The sequence below is a fragment of the Dama dama genome, chromosome 5 (assembly GCF_033118175.1).
Source record: "Dama dama isolate Ldn47 chromosome 5, ASM3311817v1, whole genome shotgun sequence".
NCBI lineage: Eukaryota > Metazoa > Chordata > Mammalia > Artiodactyla > Cervidae > Dama > Dama dama.
Window position 1 is genome coordinate 20,403,627 of NC_083685.1, and position 23,089 is coordinate 20,426,715.

Consider the following 23,089-nt stretch of genomic DNA (forward strand, 5'->3'; position numbering starts at 1 on the left):
GAATATATTTTCACTGTAAAACTTTTTGAAAGATAAACAAGAGTATAAAAATTAAAACAATTCATACTTCTATCTAGAGAAAACCACTGGCCACATTTTACTCTATCAGACTGTCACTGCAGTGCTCTGTCTCAAAACTGGTTTTTCAGGATTTTAGAAGTCGACTGGAAATAAGATGGAAACACCAGTGTACCTATGAACATTTCTAAGTGCACAGTCATGTATGAATTTCTTCAGCTGCTTACAAAAATGGAAATTAAGGATACAGAAATCCAATGCTTAACTTTAAAATCATACTTGCAACTGGCTAAAGAAAAAGTTGACTAAAGCTGAGTAACTTTAGGTAACTATGTGGAAAAAAAAAACAGCTTTTTTTTTCAGGCTAGCTTAATTTGTTTGAACTAATATTTAATTAGTCAGTCATCAAAATATTTGAGTTTGACTCAAAAACTGAAGTGGTACTAGTTGCAAAGCATTTGTGGGGCACACATAAAAATCTCACTTTGATAAACGGTGAGAATTTCTTCAGTTATGGTCATAGTAACTGTGCAATCAGACAGTGTTACTGAACAAGATGGCATTTAGAGATTCGGTGTTCAGAGCACTGTACTAGGTGCTAGGAAGAGCATAAGGGAAGCAGAAAGCATCAATGTGTACAGCTCAGATGTCACTCTCCCAAGCCCAAGACAGAAACCTCTAACCCTTACTTGGAGTACTCGATTTACGATTTGAAGGTGGCAAAGATGATGATCTCTGTGAAGCAGAATTAAACCTCTTTTGTCTTTGCTGGGCACCTTTCTCTGGGGACCGACTTGCATTGACTGAAGAGTCAGTTGGCCGAGGATTCACCAATTCTGTAACAGAAAAATGTAAAAAACAAAACAAACCTAGCTTCAGTTATCTGCCTTCGTCAACAGATGGTTACACAAAGCAAGCAATTTTTCTATCTAGATTATGATTATTTGAAATGCACCACATTATAATGAAAATGCTTGATGAAGAAAAATGTGGGAGTTTTTAATGAATTCATTCTGGTTCTCTGTTTACAACTGGCATTCAAGGTGATTTTTCAAGAGAGTTTATTTTTAGAAAACAGGTCACTAATTTATTTACTAGGAGATACTGCTTAGGAAATGCAACGCCGAAGATGTTAATGACGTGAATGGCAGGCCTGACCAAATAAGTGCCAGAGAAAGTACAAGTGCCCGGACTTGTGAAACATACTTCAAGTATTAAACACATTTCTTGGGCTTCCCTGGTGGCTCAGTGGTAAAGAATCTGCCTGCCAATGCAGGAGACACAGGTTCAATCCCTGATCTGGGAAGATCCCACATGCTGTGGAGCAAATAAGCTTGAGCGCCTTAACTATTAAGCCTGTTATAGAGCCCAGGAGCTCTAACTACTGAGCCCACACACCATAGAGCCTGTTCTCCACAAGAGAAGCCACTGCAGTGAGAAGAGTAGCCATAACAGAGAGTAGCCCCTGCTGGCTGCAAACAGACAGAAAGCCCGTGGGGCAACTAAGACCCAGCACAGCCAAAAATAAACAAATAAAATTTTTTAAAAATAAAAACAGACTTCTTGTCCTACTGACAGATGCTCAGTAAGCAAGAATGGGACCATAGGAAATGTTACATCTCACTTTATGAACTCCAAATGCCTGTTGTAACTTTCTGATTTGTGCAAGTAAGACAAACTGAGGTAGAAAGTTTCAAATACTCTTAAGAATGTCACAGAAATCTTTAATAACAGAAACTAATGCGCCATTTACTTTGTATAAAAGGTATGTATGTAACGACAATGATACATTAACAACTAGTGGATTCAACTGTCTGAAATAGGGCTGAAGCAGCAGGAAAATAAATTTAACTTTTTATTACTTGAGGCATTTCATTTTAAGAAGGTATATAGTTGAGAGAGAAAGGGGAGGAGAGCTATGTATGCATCTATATTTCTATCAGACAAGAAATAAAATACTTACTATTTGAGGTATCCTCTCTCTCTGTCTGTGTGCCCCAATGTTTAAATACTTTTTCTTCATCAAGTTCTTTCAAAGCTTTCATGATTGGTGTGTCTAAAGTCTCTCTCTGCTTTTTTATCAATAAACTTGGTGAACTTCCAGGTGAAAGATCCTTTTCCAGAGAAGAATGGTACCTTCAATAGTAATTACAAGACACACAGTGCTATGACCTGAATATTTTCTGTCTCCCCAAAATTCTTATGTTGAATGAGATTCTTATGATGAACTCTTATTTTCAACGCAATGGTATATATGTGGGAGGTGGGGAGGTGGGGCCTTGAAGGTGATTAGGTTTTGATGAGAGTGAAGCCCCTACGCTGGGGTTAATACCTTTATAAAAAGAGGAAGAGATATCTTGATCTCTCCTTCCACACATGCACCAAGGAAAGGCCACATGAGGACAGAATCAGGCCCCAGCCATGCAGACACCCTGATCTCAGACTGCCCACCTCCAGAGCTGTAGAAAGTAACCGTTTGTTGCTTAAGCCACTCAGTCAAGGGTAGTCTGTTGTAACAGCCTGAACTAAGATGGTTTACAAAGATTATTACTAGACAAGAGGAATAACATGAGGGTTGATAGTTACACTCCACAATGAATAAGTATGCTTTTCAATACAAATCAATAAAACTGAACCTGTTATATAAGACAAGTGTTTCCCAATCCTTTTCAGAGCCCAGCGCATGTTGTTTAGTCGCTAAGTCGTGTCTCTCTCTCTTGTGTAGCCTGTACACAAGACAGACTGTGTATAGCCCACCAGGCTCCTCTGTCTATGGGATTTCCCAGGCAAGAATACTGGAGTGGGTGGCCATGCCCTTCTCCAGGGTATCTTCCTGACCCAGGGATCACACCAGCATCCCTTGCATTAGCAGGTGGGTTCTTAACCACTGAGCCACTACAGAAGCACTCAGAGAAATATAATATTCATATGGCACTCTGGAGGAAATGAATGAGGTTGCTTCTGGGGGCTCCGGTGATCCATAGGGTGAGGATCAACCTCGTGTCCTAACTGCAAGCCCATGCACAGGGCACATGGCTATGTCAAGGGGCACAAGTGCAGAGGCTCTGCACCGCCTTTAAAAGGAAAATTTCTTAAAAGCACTAGCCTCTCAAAGTAAAAGAAAAATCAGATTCTCAAAATTAAGACAGGAACAAGGAGATGGCTCTTCAAACCTTCCTGAACTTTGAAAGGCAACTGAAATCTGTAAGAAAACCTAAGAGTGCCTAAATGAGATCTTCGATGGAGCTGTCTCACCCAGGAAGGCAGGTGTCCTCCGGCTGGCTGTCCACCTTGGTGTCCAGGGGCTGCCCAGTGAAGATGGAATGCTCCGCTCCCGGGATCAGCCACTTCCTCCGACTGACGTCTGAGCCCGCCAGTGTGCTGCGAGGATGAGAAGTGTCCTCAGACGCTGCAAGGTCTGCGCTCTGGTTTAGACTGAGCACAGACAGCAAACAACCTGCTCTGAATTACCATTTCCACGTTTACCCACGGATTGAAAGACCGCATAGAACAATCTTATCATTGTAGCTAGATGAACTCTATTTTAAGGTTTTCAGCTCCAACTGAATTGCTCTTCTTGGTCTCGGAAGAACAAGAAGACAAATCTTCAACAAATCAACGCATAACTTAAACAAAACATCTAGCTCTAGCTCACACTTAGAAAATTTCATAATTTGTGAATGCCTTGAACTAAATCTAGCCTCAAGCTTTAGTGCATTCACGTGCACACAGCTCCGAACACCCTCACCCAGCCCCTCACCACTCTTCACACTCTTTATGGCCCATTGGAGCTCAGGGCCAGGGGATGAAGGACAGTCCTGCCTCTCCCTCCTAGATCAGGAGGGCTCACAGAATTTTCTGAAAGACAGAAAAGGCCTTGCATCTGCACAGTCCAATACCATAGCCATCAGCCACAAACACATAATACTTGTGGATGCTTGCCACAGAGCTAGATTTAAACAGCTCTGTGGAGAAGGGCCCTGCTGTACTGAACAGTGCCATTCCAAACCAGGACGTTCCTGCCTCCGTTCCTGTGAAGCACAGCCCGTCCGAAGCTCATTTCACCATCCTCTGGTAGCTCCTGCCCTTGTCCTGAGCACCCTCCCCATGCACATGGGAGCTGCTCCACATCCTGCCAACCACGCAACTCTCAGAGGATGCTCACTGCACTTTATCACCCTAGAGAAGACAGTCCCCTCAGAAATCAAATCTCCAGGGACTTCCCTGGTGGTCCTGTGGCTAAGACTTTGCACGCCCAATGCAAGGGCCCCAGGTTCAATCCCCGCTCAGGGAACTAGATCCCACATGCTGCAACTGAGAGTGTGAATGCTGCAACTAAAAATCCTGCATGCTGCAACTAAGATCTGGAGCAGCCAAGTATTTTTTTAAAAAGGAAATCAAACCTCCAAGATCCTTCTGATTCCCATGCTCAAGCATCCACATGCACAACACTCTCACCACAAGGCCCGTGACCCTGGGCCTCCCTCCTTCCCTGGGCGTATGGCTCCTCTTTACCACCCCCCGCCCCCCCCATCCAGGACACTCTCCTGCTGATCATTACTCATTGCCTGGAACCCCTTCTTTGCTCACTTTCCGGCACACCTGACTGGCAGCAAGACCTAAGCCTGGATGACTACAGTGACCTCAGTTTTCTTCGGTGTCTGTATTTTTACAGCTGAGCTTTGCGGGAAAGAAGCTGCCTGCCTGTGTAGACTGGGGCATCATCAGAGAATCGCTATCTCAAGTGGACGCCCGACACTGGCTGCCAACACGTCTTCCTTTAATCAAGGAGCTCCGATTCCCCAAATTCGACTATCTGACACCCTCTCCACTCTCCTCAAACCCCTCGCCCCAGCCTTGACTGTCAGGTGATAACTGTCCATCACACTCCAGAGAGAAAACAGAAACCAGGAGAAAGGAACTCCTGTCTTCCTCTCTCTGCACCTTTTCACAACCAAACTTTTTTTTCAAAGGGTTGTCTCATCTATTTTCATTTCAATCCCAGTCACTCCTCTTCCCCTCAGTTTTTAAATGAAGAATCATTTCAAACATTTTTAGAAAATTACAAAGAGTACCATAACAAGCACTCGCCCATAGTTTTTAACAAATGCTAACATCTTACCATATGTGTTTTTAATTTTAAGACATAACAAACATATTTCTGGTTATTTACATTTAAAAAATTACATAAAGGGCATAATGTACACATCCTTTTAACGCTTTTTCTACTCAACATTCTGTATGAGACATACCCATGTTAACACATATATAAACCTCTACCATTTTAATCATTTACCCACAGTATGACTGTATCACAAGTTAATTTATCCTTTCCTCTGTTGGTGAATGTTTAGTTTTCAATGTACTCCCTTTTCAGCAATTCTATAATAAACATACATAAGAACTTCTCTAAGGTAAATATCTATTGTATGTGTGCTCAGGTGCTCAGTTGTATCTGACTCTTTGCAACCCCTTGGACTGCAGCTCACCAGGCTCCTCTGCCCATGAATTTTCCAGGCAAGAATACTGGGGTGGGTTGCCATTTCCTACTCCAAATACCTACTAGGTTGGTAAAAAAGTAATTGAGATTTTGTACTGTTGAACCCTGCTATTTGATACTGGAATACCTTATTAAATGTGGTTATGTTATACATAATTTTAATGTGCATTTCTTTTTTTTTTTTGCTAATGACATTACTTGCTGTTTATATTTATTTTTGACTATAGAAATGATGTTAGACAAAAAGCAAATTCAAGTGATTTTTTTTTTTTTAATTCAAATTCAAAATGGGTTGTAAAGCATCGGAGACAGCCTGCAACACCAACAATGCATTGGGTCCAGGAACTGCTAAGGAAAGTACAGTGCAGTGGTGATTCAAGAAGTTTTGCAAAGGAGACAAGAGCCTTCAAGATGAGGAGTGCAGTGACCAGCCATTGGAAGCTGACAACAACCAATTGAGAGCCATCATTGAAGCTGATCCTCTCAGAACTACATAAGAAGTTGCCAAAGAATTCAATGCCGTCAGTGAAAGTGAAAGGGCTTCCCTGGTGGCTCAGCTGGTAAAGAATCTGCCTGCAGTGCAGGAGACCTGGGTTTGATGGGTTGGGAAGATCCCCTGGAGAAGAGAATGGCTACTCACTCCAGTATTCTGGCCTGGAAAATTCCATGGTCTGTACAGTCCATGGGGTAGCAAAGAGTCAGACACAACTGAGCGATTTTTACTTTCACTGGCATTTGAAAGCAAATTGGAAAGGTGAAAAAACTCACTAAGTGAGTGCCTCATGAGCTCACCACAAATCAAAAAAATCGTCATTTTGCAGTACTGCTTTCTCTTATTCTACACAACAATGAACCATTTCTCATAGGATTGTGACATGCAACAAAAAGTGGATTGTATACAACTGGTGATGACTAGCTCAGTGGATGAACCAAGGAGCAGCTCCAAAGCACTTCCCAAAGCTAAACGTGCACCAAGAAAAGGTCACAGCCACCGCGTAGTGGTCTGCTGTCCACTTGATCCACTATAGCTTTCTGAATCCCGGTGAAACCACCATATCTGAGAAATATGCTTAGAAAATCGATGAGATACACCAAAAACTCAAAGCCTACAGCTGGTTCTGGTCAACAGAAAACGCCCAATTCCTCTTCAAGACAACACCCAACCACATGCAGCACAACCAACACTTCAAAAGTCGAACAAATTGGGCTACGAAGTTTGGCCTCATCCAACCATATTCACCTGATATCTCGCCAACCAACTACCACTTCTTCAACCATCTCCACAACTTTTTGCAAGGAAAATGCTTCCACAACCAGCAGGAGGCAGAAAATGTTTTCCGAAAGTTTGACATACCCCAAGGCATGGATCTTTACGCTACAGGAATAAACAAACTTATTTCTCATTGGCAAAAATGTGTTGGTTGTAATGGTCCCTGTTTTGATTAATAAAGATGTGTTTGAGCCTAGTTATAATGATTTATCTGGAGGAGGGCAAGGCAATCCACTCCAGTATCCTTGCCTAGAGAATCCTATGGACAGAGGAGTGTGGTGGGCTACAGTCCATAGGATCAGAGAGTCGGACATGACTAAAGCGACTGAACACATAATGATTTAAAATTCACAGTCCAAAACTGCAATTACTTTGGTACCAATCTAATAACTAGCATCCTATTTCTTTTGCAACTGGTTTTTTGTTGTTGTTCCATATTATGTTAAGATTAAACCACGTTGAGTCTAGTTCAGGAGTGGGCAAATTTTTTCAGTAAAGAGCCAGATAATAAATATTTTAGGTGTTATCAGCCACATAGACCCAGTCCCAGCTACTCACCTTTGCCACTGTAGGACAAAGCAGCTATAGACAGCACGTAAGTGAATAAACCTGGATGTGAGCCAATCAAACTTTATTTATGGACACTAAAAGCTGAATTTCATATAATTTTCATGTATCATGAAACTTTTTTTTTCCCCGAAAAATTAAAAACAAAAATCATTCTTTGCTCACAAACCCTACAGAAACAGGCCATAGGCCTGGATTTGGCCAGGCAGTTGTCGCTTGTCAACCCCCGATCTAGTCTGTATATGGTCACGCTCAGCAGTATTATGCATAAATGTATCACAATACACTGACATTACAGCTGTTAGACATCTAGGTTGTTTTCACTCACTCTTCATTCAATACATTCCCAACTGGCTTCCGCTTCTATGGCTCTACATAAACTGCTCTCCAGGTCATCAGGAACCCCCAGCTTGCAGATGCAATGGACATTCAGTCTTTATCTCACTGGTTCTCATGGTAGCTGCTTCAGTCTTCCTCCTGTTTTTTAGCAGCTATTTCTCAGTTTCCTCTTCCAGCTCCTTCTCTACCCAAAACCAAAACACTGGGGGCTCTTCAGAGCTCTGACCTGGACTCACTTCTCACTACACACACACCCATCCATCCAATAACTTTAAGCGCCACCTACAAAGACAAAACTCTAGTATTTATAACTCCGGTCTTCTTTCTGCACTCCAAATACAAATTTATCATCCCCTGCTTGAGTTCCACTTGGAATTAACATGAATCTCACACTAAAATATTCAAGATGAAAATTCTGCTCTTTACTCCATGGTCTGCTCTTCCCATCTCTTCCCTGGTTCAATGTGACACCCTTAGCTGTTTAAGACAGAAACAAAGGTTTTACCTGGCCTTATATGACACCTCCCTTTCTTACCCTCCATCCAACTCATAACCATGTTCTGTGGCTTCTGCCTCCAGAATTTTCTCAAATCCATCCCCTCTACCCATTTCTGTGACCACAACCCAGCTAATACCATCACTCTCCAAGTCCTTCAAGAGTCCAATTAGTCTGTCTTTTCCCTTCCTCATGGCAGGTTCACCGAACAAAATTATAAATCAGGTGACACAATTTTACTGTACAAAAGCCCTTCAAAGGTGCCCCAATGGACTTGAGTAAAACCCAAACCCTTGACCACTGCTTCGACAGTTACGTATGATGGGAAGGCCACACAAGCCTCCTCTGGGTTCTTCAAACATAAAACTAAGCTCTCTCCTTCCTCAGGACTCAGCAAGACCACTGTCTCTGTCTGGAACACTCCTTCCCTTGCACACCTTTCTCCTGAATGACTCCGCACACGTCTTAGCTCTCTGCTTACATGTCCCCTCCTCAGAAGGGCCTTTCCCCCCGGGCAAACCTTAGTCCTTCCTTTTTTCAATGTCAAACATCCAACTTCAGTTATTTACATATCTTTTTCTTTAAATAATCCATTATGTCCCACATAAGATTAATTAGTAAAAATTTAGAAAAAGTTTCTCCTTTGACAACTACAACTTAAAAAGGTTAACAACACAATGTAAAATTTTTCTGATAAAACGTCAATATTAGGAAGTTATAATCTACTCTTTATTACTCTTTTTTTACATCAAAATCATAATAAAAAACAATTCAAATTATGGAAAAACTTACTCTGTAAATGTATCATCAAGATAATGTTCTTAGCTTATAACAAAGCTAATCTGGAAAAACTAAAAAGAAAAATTCACACAACCTAACGCAGATCCATCATCATAAGGTTTTCATTAACACAGGAATGAAATTTATGGAAGTTAAGAGCTACGGCAACTCACTCCAGTGAGTGATGAGCCTGATAGGCTATAGTCCATGGGATTGCAAAGAGTTAGACACGACTGAGCAATTGAGCCCAAGGGCTAACAGACCTTTTGAGATGTTGTAGTCCAATGTCCTTGTTTTTACAGATAATAAGATTGAGCTCCAAAAAAATTAAGTGATTCATCTGAGGTCTCACAGCTGGGCAGAGTCAAAAACCAAAAACCATCCAAATTCTCCTCAGGCCCAATCTGCTTCTACTATTTCCTCCTTTTGGCAAATGCCTCTGCATAGGAGTTTTCATGATATCTAACAGTAAGATGCTTTCACACATAAGGTCTGTGATGACATTTAACCCTGTCTTCCTCACGATTTAGACAGATGAGTGTCTCAGCTCAATTATAGGCTTTACCTATTACTAGTTTCACAGAGATAAAACGAAGTAACTTACTTGGCATGTGAGGGTCTCATGGGAGTTTTAGAATTATGACGAAGACTTAACATATTTTCATGCTCTACTTGCTTGACTTGAGCTTCAAGTTTTGAAACTGTCCTAATTCAAAAGCAGTAAGATAAATTAAGTACATTTCAACAAGCTTAAAATACAGCTCAACTATAAATTACTTATTTAACAGACATTTCTAGGGAAGGGGTGACGAAAGAGATGCAAATCCACAAAACTTTTCATAGTAAAATGTCACATTAAACTTTAAAAAGCTGAACAAAACTAGGGAGAAAAGGCAAATAGAAAAAAATCCTACAAAGGAGCATTTCATATGCTGTAGCTAAAGGAAAAGGGAACAACAAATGCATTTAATACAGCAAGTAGAAAAAAAATTTAGAAATTTCACTATAGGTAAAACAGTACAAATTAAATAAAAATAAAATTCAAGCAATCAAATAAATTGCCATTTGCAAATAAACTGCAAAAGGTGTTTAATTCTAACATGTATGTGATATGTACAAATACACACAGGTTAGGTTCTCACAAAAGAGGAAGCAAGCTTTCCATCCAAAGCAGACCTATTAACAAAAACTTGCTTTCTGAACAACTCTCAACTTACAGGCAGCTCATCTGATTTGTGCCATGTTCAGAATAACAGTTTATCTTCAAGTTCACCAACAGAAAATAAGTACTATGGCCAATTAATTATTTTGAGGCTTATCTTCGCATTCTTTCTGTTCTTTTAAAACTTTTGAATATGTCTTTATCTCATCTTTCAAATTTAGATTCTTACCTACTCTGTTACAGGGAAGGTTTGAGAAAGAAAGCTCTAACAGGGCTAATTGTATATACCAATCTGATAACAAAACTATCCCTAGAACTGAATGCTTCACAGAAAAGACTTGAGCAGACAAGAAAGCTACACAGTACTTCTGTTCTTTTCAATGAGAAGTCCTTAAGAGTATGGTAAAATCTCTAAATAAGGGACATCATTAATATCCAAACACAAAAATATACTTTGAAGCCAATTAGAAATATCTAATCATGGCCATAGGGACCATTTACACACTGTGCCTTACCTAATTAAGCAAATCAGATCATGAATACAGCCCCCAGACCTGGTCTTTAAGAAATATATAACCACAAAACTGGTGTGAATGCTGTTTTCTTTCTGGAGCATGAAAATAATTTAGTGAATTAGACTACATCCTAAAATTATTTTCAATGAGTTAATATCATTTAGGCTTTACCTATGCTAAGAAAATGCATAATGTTTAAGCACATGCACACATTGCAGGCACAGCCACCAATGTGTTCTAATTATTTTAAAATCTTTGGCTAAAATCAAATGCATTTCCAGGTGAAGGGAAGCTGAGGATAAAATCTAATCTCAAAGTGCTTAAAAATTCTCAAGAAAGGGTTTTCTTTCCCACCATTTTCAATAAAGACACATATTTAACGGCTGAAAGAACAATTAGAGGTTTTTGCTTATTAGTAGGATAATAGATTTTACCTTTTCAAATCAGAAATCTGAGTATGTGCATCAAGCAATTTGTTCTCAGTTATATTTAATGTATCCTATGAAAAATAAAGAAAAAATTCAGATAACTGAAGACAAATATTTAGATGTATTCCTTTCAAGATGCATAATATAAAACTAATCTAAGACTACACCAAAAGAGAACTACAAAGAAAATTACACAGATACTCAGCAAGTCTGGCGTCAACCAGAGAAAATACACATAACACAAAGGAAAAAAAAGAGAGAGAGCAAACACTGGTTTAATCAAATAGCTGTGTGTAAGTCCCCTTTTTAATAAAAGTGAAGTAAAGTGATGTCTGACTCTTTGCGACCCCATGGACTGTAGCCTACCAGGCTCCTCCATCCATAGGATTTTCCAGGCAAGAATACTGGAGTGGGCTGCCATTTCCTTCTCCAGCGGATCTTCCCAACCCAGGGATCAAACCCAGGTCCTATGCGTTGCAGGCAGACACTTTACCGTCTGAGCCACCAGGGAAGCTCCATCCAAGTACTAACCAGGCCCAACCCTGCTTAGCTTCCAAGATCAGACGAGATCGGCCCTGTTCAGGGTAGTATGGCCGAAGACTCCCTTTTTAATAAATAAAGCCTATTATGCTTTGCTTGATTAGAAACAATCAGCGTCAAAATTAACATTTTTAAACACAAACTGACTGAAACCTCAGTAAATGGAAAAACTAAAACCTGTAATTATGAGATTTCAGCTGTAACGACTAGCCCCTGAAACCCAGACATCCTGGCTACCAAGCTGTGCTGGCCTTTTCACTAACCTGGGATAATCACAACCCTGCATTTTATGCAACAGAATTACTTGAAACTCACTTATATTGTGGACTTTCAGTGAATTAGAATATGTAGATCCCAAACAGAGGTTTTTTTTTTTTTTTTTTTTTTTTTATAACAGCTCAACCAGCTTTTATTTTTAACTTCATGTCAAAAACTCCTTAAGAAGAAAAAACATTAATATCTTTCAACAAAGGAAATGCTTTCTGCTCATGGTCTTTTGCTATGTGGAAAACGTGGGAACTTTTCAGATACTACCTTTCTCTGAAAACTGACTCTTTCTCATGGTTAAAATCCCACCTCATGACCCGCTAAGCAGGAAAATTAAGCAGGCAGATAAAACGAAGTTTAATTTCTAATAGTTGAAATCAAACTGCCCTTTTGAAAATAATCTCAGAAAAGAGGAGAGATTCTGTGATCTGAAATCTGCACTGACTTTTCCAGGATCTTCAGGCAGGTCCAGAGCCCCTAGCGCTTCTTGAACAGTCTGGTGGCCAGAGCTTCAAAAAACAGTGGTTAGATGCCACGAAGTAGGTGGCAATGCCTTAACCGTATGCATGTTGTTAGGCCCGAGAGCCTCTTCCATCCTTGTCAAGGGGAGTGCTAACCTTCTCTCCTTTCATACAACACCCAAACAGAGTTTTAATTAAAAGAATTCAACACAGGTTATTCAACCCCACAAAAAGCTACTGTTTGGCAACACAAAACTTTAAATAGTATTAATTATGTGTATTTGTATGGTATTTTACACTCTTCTAAAAATTTCATCTCATCTCAAATGAAACAACCATTCAATAAATATTTTTTAAATTAACAAATTTAACAAACTTTTCAGTTCAAGGGCAGATATTTGAAAATAAGGATACTGACAAAGAGAGGATAAGTCTAGTTCAAATAGCCAGATGGGCACAAAGGAGTGGAGAAAAAAGGGAGACAGTCAGATCTGCTGACTTCCAAACTGATGCGTCTGCCCCACAGGAAGTTCAGAACATGAATCATTGACCATTACCTTTACTCTTTCGTGTTCTTTTCCAAGGGACTCATACTCTCCTAAAAGCTACAGGGAAAAAAAAAAAAAGAATTGCATCACAAGATTAAACATTATAACATCAACGGAGTCTATAAAAATCTATAAAATCACTGCCCATACTCTTCAAAGATGCTAGTGTCATGAAAGGACAATGATAACACATTGTTTCATATTAAAGGCAACTAAAGAAATGAGAAACAAAAAAGGAAAAAAATGAGATGAGTGAGGGAAATCCCTGGTGGTTCAGTGGTTAGGCCTCCCACAAGCTGCACAGTGCGGCCAAAAGTAAATAGTCACATGTGGCTAGCAGCGATGCTAGAAGGCACAGTTCTATAAAATAGTCTGTGATCGTTAAAGAGTTTGAAGGTTATAAAAGAAAAACAAAAACTGAGGAACTGCTCCAGATTAAAGGAGATAAAAGAGATGTGACAACTCAATGCAATGTGTAGTCTCTCTCGGATCAGATCCTGAACAAGGGAAAAGAGATCTGTTATCTCTTTATACCAAAAGTATAACTAACATTTTGGTATAATTAACATTTATAGTATAATTCACAAAAATTGAATGGAGTATATAAATTAAGAGTACTGTACTGGGAAACACACAGTTTTTTGAGGCAGAAGCCCAGTGTGTCTCCCTTTGCCTGCTACAGCTATCCTTTCCTACTTCACCCCCTCAAAAGATTACTAATGTTAATTTCCTAATTTTGCACAGTTATATAAAAGACTGTCTTTGTTCTTAAGAAATACACCTCGAAGTATTTAGAAATAAAGGTGCATTATATCTCTAACTTACCCTCAAATAGTTTAGAAAAAAAATTTTTTTCAATCATTTAACTACATGTGGACAGAATGATAAAACACATAAGATGTTATTCAGAAACTAGGTGAAGGGTATATGAAAATTCTTTATACAATTTTTGCAACTTCCTGTAAGTCTGATGTTATGTTAAAATAAAAAGTACAAGAAATTTTAAAAACCAGGAGCTCATGTACTCACACACACTAAAATTATACTATCAATACATTAAATAGGAACAATAATAACCGAACAATATAAAGTTCTAATAAAATACAGCACAGTGAACAGTGTTCATATGCACGCCCTCCTGAAACTTTACTAAAATGATTGTAAAAGAATAAAAAACATAGTGTTTGCTGACATGATATGCTGAAAATGATACTTTACTTCTGTGATTTTCCTCCTAATAACCCCTAGTCTAATGATGAGAAAAACATCAGTCAACTCTCAAGGGACATCCTGCAAAACACCTGCCCAGTCCTCCTCCTCAAAACTGTCAAGGTCATGAAAAAGGAGGAACGTCTGAGAAACTGTCACAGCCAAGAGCAATCTATGGAGATGTGATGGCTAAATGTAACCTTATCTCCTGGAGGGAGTCCTGGAGCAGAAAAGGAACACTGGGAAGAAAACAAGGAAATCTAAATAAACTGTTGCATTTATTTAATAATAGTGCATCAAAATGTTCATTAATTGTGGCCAAGGTACCACACAAATGCAAGATGCCAAAAACAGGGGAAATGGTATGGGGCGTATGGGGATACTCTACTGTTTCCTCAGTTTTTCTGTAATTCTAACCATTTTTAAAAAATAAAACTTTTTTTTTTAATGTAAAGTGGGGTTGTAACTATAAATGTTTTCAGATATGAAAGGCCTCAAAATTTGTCTCATGCTTCTTTTTCTCAGGAGATGTACACTAGCAAAACAGAAGATGTAGAACCTACACAAAATGACATATGCAGTACAGAAAAGAAGGAGAGACAACCCCCAGGATGATGACAAAGGCAAGCCCTACAAATCTGTGTATCAAACCTCAGAGCAATCAGTTCAAACTGAAGCAAGGATACTAGGGAGGCAGGCAAGGGGAACGGAAGTGGTATGTATGTTTAAAAAAAAAAAAAAAAAAAAACTAAGCAGGTTAAAAATAAGGCAATTAGTAAACTGAGGGAAAATATAATAAAAGTTGTAACAGAAAGGAAATAAAACCACTGAACACTGCTTAGCTCTGAAAAATATTTACATAGACATAATACTGAATTCTAATCCACCCATAAATAATATACTGTATTTAAAATCTAAGATACCACTGATCAGAAATCATACTATTTAACCACTGATCAGAAATCATACTATTTAATATTATTTACTAAAATACTAAGAGGGGGCTTCCCTGATGGTCCAGTGGTTAAGAATCTGCCTTGCAATTCAGGGAACACCAGTTCAATTCCTGGTCCGGGAAGATCCCACATGCCACGTGGCAGCTAAGCCTGAGTGCCACAACTACGGAGCCTGCACTCTGAAGCCCAAGAGCTGCAACTATTAAACTCTGCACGATGCAAGAAGAGAAGCCACCGCAATGAGATGCCCATGCACCACAAGTAGAGAGTAGCCCTCACTCTCCACAACTAGAGAAAGCCCACGCAGCAGTGAAGACCCAGAACAGTCATAAAATGCTAAGAGGAAAAAACGCTGCCAATTAAAATAAGACATTATAGTGTAAAAATGTGTTCCAATTTCAGAGTTGTTCAAATGTAAAAAATAAGCTTCTTAGAATCAATTTAATCATACTGGAAAGAGGGGGACAAGTGTTTGGGAGCCAATGGTGTAAGAAAGCTAAACTGTAGTGATATTGCACAGAAGGAAGTCAATGTATAACGTCTGAGACTGACAGGTAAAAGAAAAGAGCAATGTAAGTTTATTATTTAGAAACAGGGAGCAAAATTTTAGAAGAAATAACTAAAACAGCTGAAAATAACAACCTCTAGCATAGAGGATTACAAGTTAGGAAAAGGTGGAGAAGACTGATGTTTCTCACTTGAAATTTGACCATTTAAACCATTTACATGTATTATCTTCATGAAAATAAATGTTAAAAAACAAAGCAGCAAGAATCAAATCTAAAGCTACCAGAAAGAAAATTTCAACAGCCAGAAATACTTCCAGATTTTTTATGTACTGTAACAAAAATATTAATAAAAACTTAAACCGAAAAAACCTGAAACAATCCATCTTTAATGTGATACAATTCTAAATTTTAAGTGAAATTAAATCAAAATGAAAAATTCTATCAAGCCTCCTCTAAATCTGGTTCATTTTACCTTCCTGACACACAGATATTGATTTAAGACCACTCAAAAGCTGCCCTGCTAGCGACCGAAAGGCGTGGGAGTAACACCATAGTTCTGAAAGCCCTGACTTCCTGTTTCAAGATAAGACCCAACCGACTCAACCAGAAAGGTATACGGATATTTGCAGCTACAGCAAAGTCATGTAAAGTGAAAACAAACTTGAAAAATGTCATAACAGCTTGTTAAGACTACAAAACCTGAATCTACTTTTAGCCAACCACAGAACTGAGTTATGGTTACTTGTCACTTACATCTTGAAACATTTTGTTTTCTTGTTTTAGTCTTGCTTCTTTATCATCTGAGAGTTTGTAAGCATTCTCAAATGCCTCTTCCAAATCCTGAAGTCTAGATTTCAGTCGAATAATGGTATTATCTTTTTCTTTATTACTTGTTCTCATTTCTTCAATTCGTTCCTGCAGAATTTTGGAGGCACTGCTGGCTGCGTTGAAGCGTTCTCTGAAATCACTCTACAAAACAAAGACAAGGATAATACGTTGTTTTCAATAATAATAATTTTTTAAAAGACAGAGGTCTCAACAGCAGCTAATAAAACTGTGGACACTAAAATATAAAAACATATAAACGGAAATGAACACATTTGATATTCTGTTATATCCTAGGAATGGAGACTAGAAAGGATTACCCCACAGAACAATACACAGAAAATCACAGAGGCATTCTGATTCCAGGACTCACCTAAAGACCACTTTAAAGAGGGAAAAATCACCATGACTATCAAGAAACTGATTCTGAGAGCAAAACTGGAATTTTCTGCCTCACATTAATATTCATAGGGGGAAAAAAAGCATCTCTTACCATATTGTCTCATAATGAAAATAAAATTCAAAATGCATCTGATCTGTTAATATTCATTCAACAATCATTAATTGCAAATCCACCAGGTACCAGGTTACTAGGGTGCTAGAAATGTAAGATTAACAGAAACGTCCCTGACTTCATGAAGTTTATAGTTTAGGAGGTGCATGCGTGTGTATGCAGGCTCAGTCACTCAGTTGTGTCTGACTTTGTGACCCTATAGATTGTAGCCGCCAGGTTCCTCTGTCCATGGGATTTTCCAGGCAAGAATACTGAAGTGGGTTGCCATTTCCTCCTCCGGGGATCTTCCTGACCCAGGGAATCGAACCCACATCTCCTGCATTGGCAGGCAAATTCCTTACCACTGAGCCAAATGGGAAGCCACAGTTTAGGAGGAGACAAAGATACCTAAATAAACATCAAAGACACAGAAATAATGTCTAGAATATAACTGGCATTTTCCAGCAAAAAACTGTTTGTAAAATTACACACAGAAGAATAAAACTTGGCAGTGCATGGGGGAAAAAACAAGTTATTTAAGAGGAAGAGGTTAAGCACTCCTACTTATGTATCTGAGAAAACTGAAAATATGTCCATATAAAATCTTGTATACACATGTTCACAGCACTGTCATAATAGCCAAAAAGTGAAATCAACCCACTTATCATCTGATGGATAAACAAAATGTGGCGTAGCCATACCAGAGTACCACTCAACTATGAAAGAGTGACATACTGGCCCACGCTACCCTATGGATAAACCTTGAAAACCTGATACTAAGTGAAAGCAGCCAGATACACAAGGTCACATACGATGTGATTCCATCTACACCAAATACCCAGAATAGGTAAACTCACTGAAACAGAAAGCAGAGTAGTGGCTGCTTATAGCTGAAAAGAGTGTGTATGTGAATGGCGGGGATGGCTAAAGGGGTTTGGGATTTCTTTTTAAGGCAGAAAAAACTTACAAAAGTAATTATGGTGACAGTTGCATAAATTTGTGAATATACTAAAAACCACTGAATTGTACACTTTAAAAGCATAAGTTTTATAATATCCAAATTATATCCCAATTAAAAAATAAAATTTTTAAAGGGTAAAATATGTAGTTATCATATAACGCCAGCAGCATTCAAAACAGAATCTTAACAAGAAATCCTAAAGGAGAAGACAAGCAACATATAATGCTTTTATAAAAATACTCATTTGTCTCTAAAGTTCAATTAATAAAAAAGCTTACATTTTTAAACATTTAGTCACTAGAACAGCAACAAAAAATACCATACTTACCACTTCTCTTTCCAGTATGTTATTCTTATTTTCAAGTGTTCTCACATGACTAGTAGCTTCATTCAGAGCACTCTCTAACTGGCCACATCTAAAACAACATATATTGAAACAAAACAATCAAAAGCAATATCCTTTCTCTTAAAAGTGTTATAAAAATCTGATTCTCTAATATATTACATAAAACAAATTTTCCAATGTTAGCCAATACTAAGGATGCCATTTTAGTAAAATGTATCCCAATGAACCTGATATTATAGCAGTCAGGGAATATTAATAATGATATGAAAAAATCTCTAAGAATTATTAGGTGAAAAAAGCAAGACATGAGCAGGTTTTTGTATATTCAGATTCACAGCAGCATAATTCACAATAGCCAAAAGATGGAAGCAATTTAAGTGTCCACCAAGGGATGAATGGATATAAACAAAAGGCTGTGTGTGTGTGTGTATATACATGCAATGGAGTATTATTCAGGCTTAAAAAGGAAGGAAAACTCTGACACATGCTAGAACAAGGATGAACCTCAAGGACACGGTATGCTGAGTGAAATAAACCAGACATGAAAGGACAAAAACTGTGATTCCATTTATACAAGATACCCAGAAGCATCAAATTAAGAGAGGCAAAGGAGAATGATGGTTGCTGGGGCTGGAGGGAGGGGGTCATGGGGAGTTATTGTTTAATGAGTACAGACTGACAGATTTGCAGGCTAAAACAAGTTCTGGCAATGGACACTGGTGATGGTAGCACAACAATGGGAAGGCTCAAAGCCAGTGAACTGTACACTTAACATGCAACATATAGATGACTGCATAAAACAGCTTGATCTTTGCCATGAAAAAAATTTATATATGCATATACATTTTGATTTCTAAAAGGATGCAAAAAATTAAGTCTAGGATGTGAGAACAGAAGATGGGGTAGAAAGACTTCATATTATATCCTTCTATATTATTTCAAATTAGCATGAATGTCATTATTCTTATAATGAAGGACATTCTTTGTAAAGCTAATTATCATAGGACCTGAAAATAACAAAATACATGGAAGAATTCAGTTACCATTTTGACTCAGTGTTTAATGATGTATCGTGAATAACAGCTAGTATTTATTGGGTACTGGCTACATACTCAGTCTATGTTAAGCACTTTGCATTCATCCTCATAATCCTGTGAGTCAGGCTTGCCATCATTCCCACTTTACAAATGTGAATAGAGAGACAGAGAAGTCAAGTTCCTCCTGAGCCACACTAGGATTCCAAGCAAAGCAGTCTGGCTCCAGAGTTCAGGTTCCTATCCACTATGCATCGATAACCTCAGATATGCAGATGACACCACCCTAAATGACAGAAAGCGAAGATGAACTAAAGAGCTTCTTTTTTTTTTTTTTTTTAAAAAAAGAGCCTCTTGATGAAGGTGAAAGAGGAGAGCGAAAAAGCTGGCTTAAAACTCAACATTAAAAGAACGAAGATTGTGGCATCCAGTCCCATTACTTCATGGAACACAGATGGGGAAACAATGGAGACAGTGACAGACTTTATTTTCTTGGGCTCCAAAATCACTGCAGACGGTGACAGCAGGCATGAAATAAAAAGATGCTTGCTCCTTGGAAGAAAAGCAAAGACATTACTTTGCCAACAAAGGTTCACCTAGTCAAATCTACTACGGTTTTTCCAGTAGTCATAAGAGTTGGACCATAAAGAAGGCTGAGGGCCAAGAATTGATGCTTTTGAACTGTGGTGTTGGATAAGACAGCAAGGAGATCAAACCAGTCATTCCTAAAGGAAATAAATCCTGAATATTCATTGGAAGGACTGATGCTGAAGCTGAAACTCCAATACTTTGGCCACCTGATACGAAGAGCTGACTCACTGGAAAAGACCTTGATGCAGGGAAAAACTGAGGCAGGAAGACAAGGGGATGACAGAGGATGAGATGGTTGGATGGCATCACTGACTCAATGGACATGAGTCTGAGCAAACTCCAGGAGATAGTGAAGGACAGGGAAGCCTGGCATGCTGCAGTCCATGGGGTCGCAAAGAGTCAACACAACTGAGCGACGGAACAACAAAAGCATCAAAGCGTTGCAAAAATGAAATGCTGATAAAACTGTTGATGAAACAGTCAAATAATAATACAGTTCACTGAACAGTCAACTGTAGGTGTACTGTTATTTTTCTCTTTTAATTACCACACTGATTCTGGTATGCCAAAGATCTCACCCCCTAAGTTACAACTGTGTGACAAGTATTAATGGCCCCAACTGGAGCTCCCAATTTGCAATTTTAAAGTTTGAAAAAAACTGCTGCGTATACTGCCAACATAATTATTAGTTTTTGTCTAAGGTAAATGATTTCTCTCTAAACAACTTCAGGCCAAACCAAATCCTTTGGGGGTAGTGGAAGGGGACAAAAATGCGTTGCTCTTCATTTGCATGTTACAGGCACACTGACTCCAGTGCTGCAGACTGCTGATGTTATTAAAACTTTCATTTATGTAAGACACTGACTTCCAGTCTGCTCCTCCATCCTCTCATGACTCTGAGGGGTTCCAGACATAAAAATATTTTAACTAGTCCCCCTTTACTTTGTGCCTTCTTTGGCACCTTTTCTTTGACCTAATAAGACCTACTGGGCGCTTCTGTCAGGCTTCTGATTTCCAACAGGAAGTACCTGTGGTCATCTGTGCCTTCCTTAAAACAAAACAAAAAACAAAAAAACCAAGAACCAACTTCCCTAGCCTGCTATCTACTCTTTTCTTTTCATCCTAGAAAACCTAAAACTAGCTTTTATTTTTTCCTTGCTCTTTTCAAACTACTTCTCTCTGCCACTGGACCCCATCCCCACCAACAGCAAAATGGAAGCAATAGAAATGACCAGGATGGATTAAGACAGCATGTTAACTACCACAGCAACCACACACAGGTATAAAAGCTAGTTTTACTCAAATTCTGCAAGTCAGACTGCTAACTGGACCAGAAGATTTCAGCTCCCTCATAATTATTCTCAAGGAGGTTTGTCTTCTTTGCCCTCAAGAAGGATTATTTGCTGTCATCAAGACCCTATCAGTTTTCTTTCTTGAAAAATAATTTTATTTATTTGTTTTTGGCTGTGCTGGGTCTTTGTTGCTGTGTGGGTTTTCCTCTAGTTACAACAAGCGGGAGCTCTAGGCACAAGGGCTTCAGTAGCTGCGGCTCCCAGGCTCCAGAGCACAGGATCAACAGTTGTGGCACGAGGGCTTGTGGCTCCGTTGCTCCTCAGCATGTGGGATCTTCCTGGATCGGGGACTGTTCATATGTTGTCTTCTGCATTGGCAGGTGGGTTCTTTACCACTGAGCCACCAGGAAGCCACCCTTCAGTTTCCAATCGGTTTAATTTCATTTGTAAAGTATGTTGCAAGGTATGCTGTTATTAATACTAGTATCTCGAAACTAAGGGGAAAGCTGTTCTTAATATAAGACCATGCTCCCGTGTGCCTACGGTTTTTTTAAATGAGATAATTATTTCCACAGGTGCCTGAGTGGCTAGGTTAAAGCTATGCATATCTGGGTAAGAAAAAAGGACATCAGCCACAGACTTATCAGGAAATAAGTATACAAGACAAAATGACATTCCTTTACATATACAAAATCTACTCAACTATCTCAGTACTTTGCCCGTATGCAACAAATGTCCGCATCAATTGTCAGTGTTTTTTAAGAGGATGGCTCAAATCTTTAAAAATAATTACTTAGGCAAACATGTTTCTCTGAAAAATTTCAAATCGAAATTATGTGCTTTCAAAGTGTTTTATCATCACAATATATTATGCTTTGGGCAAAATAATATATCCAAATAGGAGAAACACTAACTTTACAGTTAAATTACAAGTTTTACCTGTCTACAAGAATTTGATTGGTTTTCTTCCAGTCTTCAGCTGCAGAAATTTCTTTTTCCTCCAGTTTCTGTTTCAAACTATTTATTTCCGATTCATAGTAAGCTCGAAGGTCTGCTATGTGTCGAGCATGCTTTTCCTTCAAGTTCTGCCTAATCCTGTTGGTGAGAGGAAAAAATATTTAGAAAGCATCTCCTCACTCTCTCAATAGGAAAAAACAAGAACACAATTATTCTCATAATCAAAAATACAGGCTTTTCTCTTTATACACCTATAGAAAATATGAGATTAATCCACAAATTGACAGCTATTAATAATAAAACAAAGATTATTTTTTAGACAGTCTACCTTAATTATTTTAATTTTTATGTATTACTGAAGCTCAATAAAAACAATTTTCATCATTTAAGCAGGCATTAGAGAACATCTATTAACATTACAAGCCATTCCCAGAAGTACATACTTAGACAATACCACAGGATCCTCCAGGGAAGTCAGTGAAATGCATTCTGGGACACCATTGGCTGTACCTGGAAGCTGGGACTGACTGACCGAGACAGGCGGTCCCAGGACAGGGTTTTCTTCATCTACAGTGCTGACTGAGATGTCGTTACTACCAACAGTATATACTGAAGGAAACGTGGAACTGGTCCTACTCTCATTTCGGAATGCATGATTTTTCCAAGATTCCACTGGCGAAATTTTTGCATCTGTAGGATATTTTGGGAAACCAGATAACTGAGAAGTGATAGGACTTGCTTGTGAAAACAAGTCTATGTCAGAGTGACTAGAGAGACTAGGTTCTAGAACAGAGTCCGGTGAAAAGGATATTCTGTCATCAAGAGCATTCAAAAAACCATGTGGTTGAATCCCTGAAATCTGCTGATTTGGCTTCACGTGTAACGTTGGGTCCAGAGTCAATACCTAGAAATAAGACAGAGAACAGTAAGCTTTCGCTCTCTCCATGCGGGTTTTTTCATTTGTTTAAGTGAGTAGGCTTTAGATCTCCTAGGGGAAAGAAGCTCAAGATGAGAGTTAAAGTCAT

The 23,089-nt window shown here is 38.8% G+C and overlaps 1 protein-coding gene and 1 non-coding gene across 8 annotated transcripts in view; both read right to left on the reverse strand.

Moving 5' to 3' along the window:
* Window positions 1-23,089, reverse strand: part of MPHOSPH9 (M-phase phosphoprotein 9) — a 53,867-nt gene that overhangs the window by 8,079 nt on the left and 22,699 nt on the right. For 6 of the 7 annotated variants that reach the window (XM_061142046.1, XM_061142047.1, XM_061142048.1 and 3 more), the window contains 10 exons: window positions 22,508-22,968; window positions 22,047-22,202; window positions 18,173-18,260; window positions 16,319-16,534; window positions 12,901-12,948; window positions 11,082-11,146; window positions 9,575-9,676; window positions 3,274-3,453; window positions 1,982-2,154; window positions 708-854 (listed from right to left, as the gene is read on the reverse strand). In XM_061142046.1, coding sequence (XP_060998029.1) covers window positions 708-854; window positions 1,982-2,154; window positions 3,274-3,453; window positions 9,575-9,676; window positions 11,082-11,146; window positions 12,901-12,948; window positions 16,319-16,534; window positions 18,173-18,260; window positions 22,047-22,202; window positions 22,508-22,968 — 1,636 coding nt within the window. The remainder of the gene's footprint in view (window positions 1-707; window positions 855-1,981; window positions 2,155-3,273; window positions 3,454-9,574; window positions 9,677-11,081; window positions 11,147-12,900; window positions 12,949-16,318; window positions 16,535-18,172; window positions 18,261-22,046; window positions 22,203-22,507; window positions 22,969-23,089) is intronic. The other variant, XM_061142045.1, reaches the window with a different exon arrangement.
* Window positions 12,396-12,521, reverse strand: LOC133058206 (U6atac minor spliceosomal RNA). The gene has a single exon (XR_009693309.1). It is a non-coding gene; the product is annotated as a U6atac minor spliceosomal RNA (small nuclear RNA).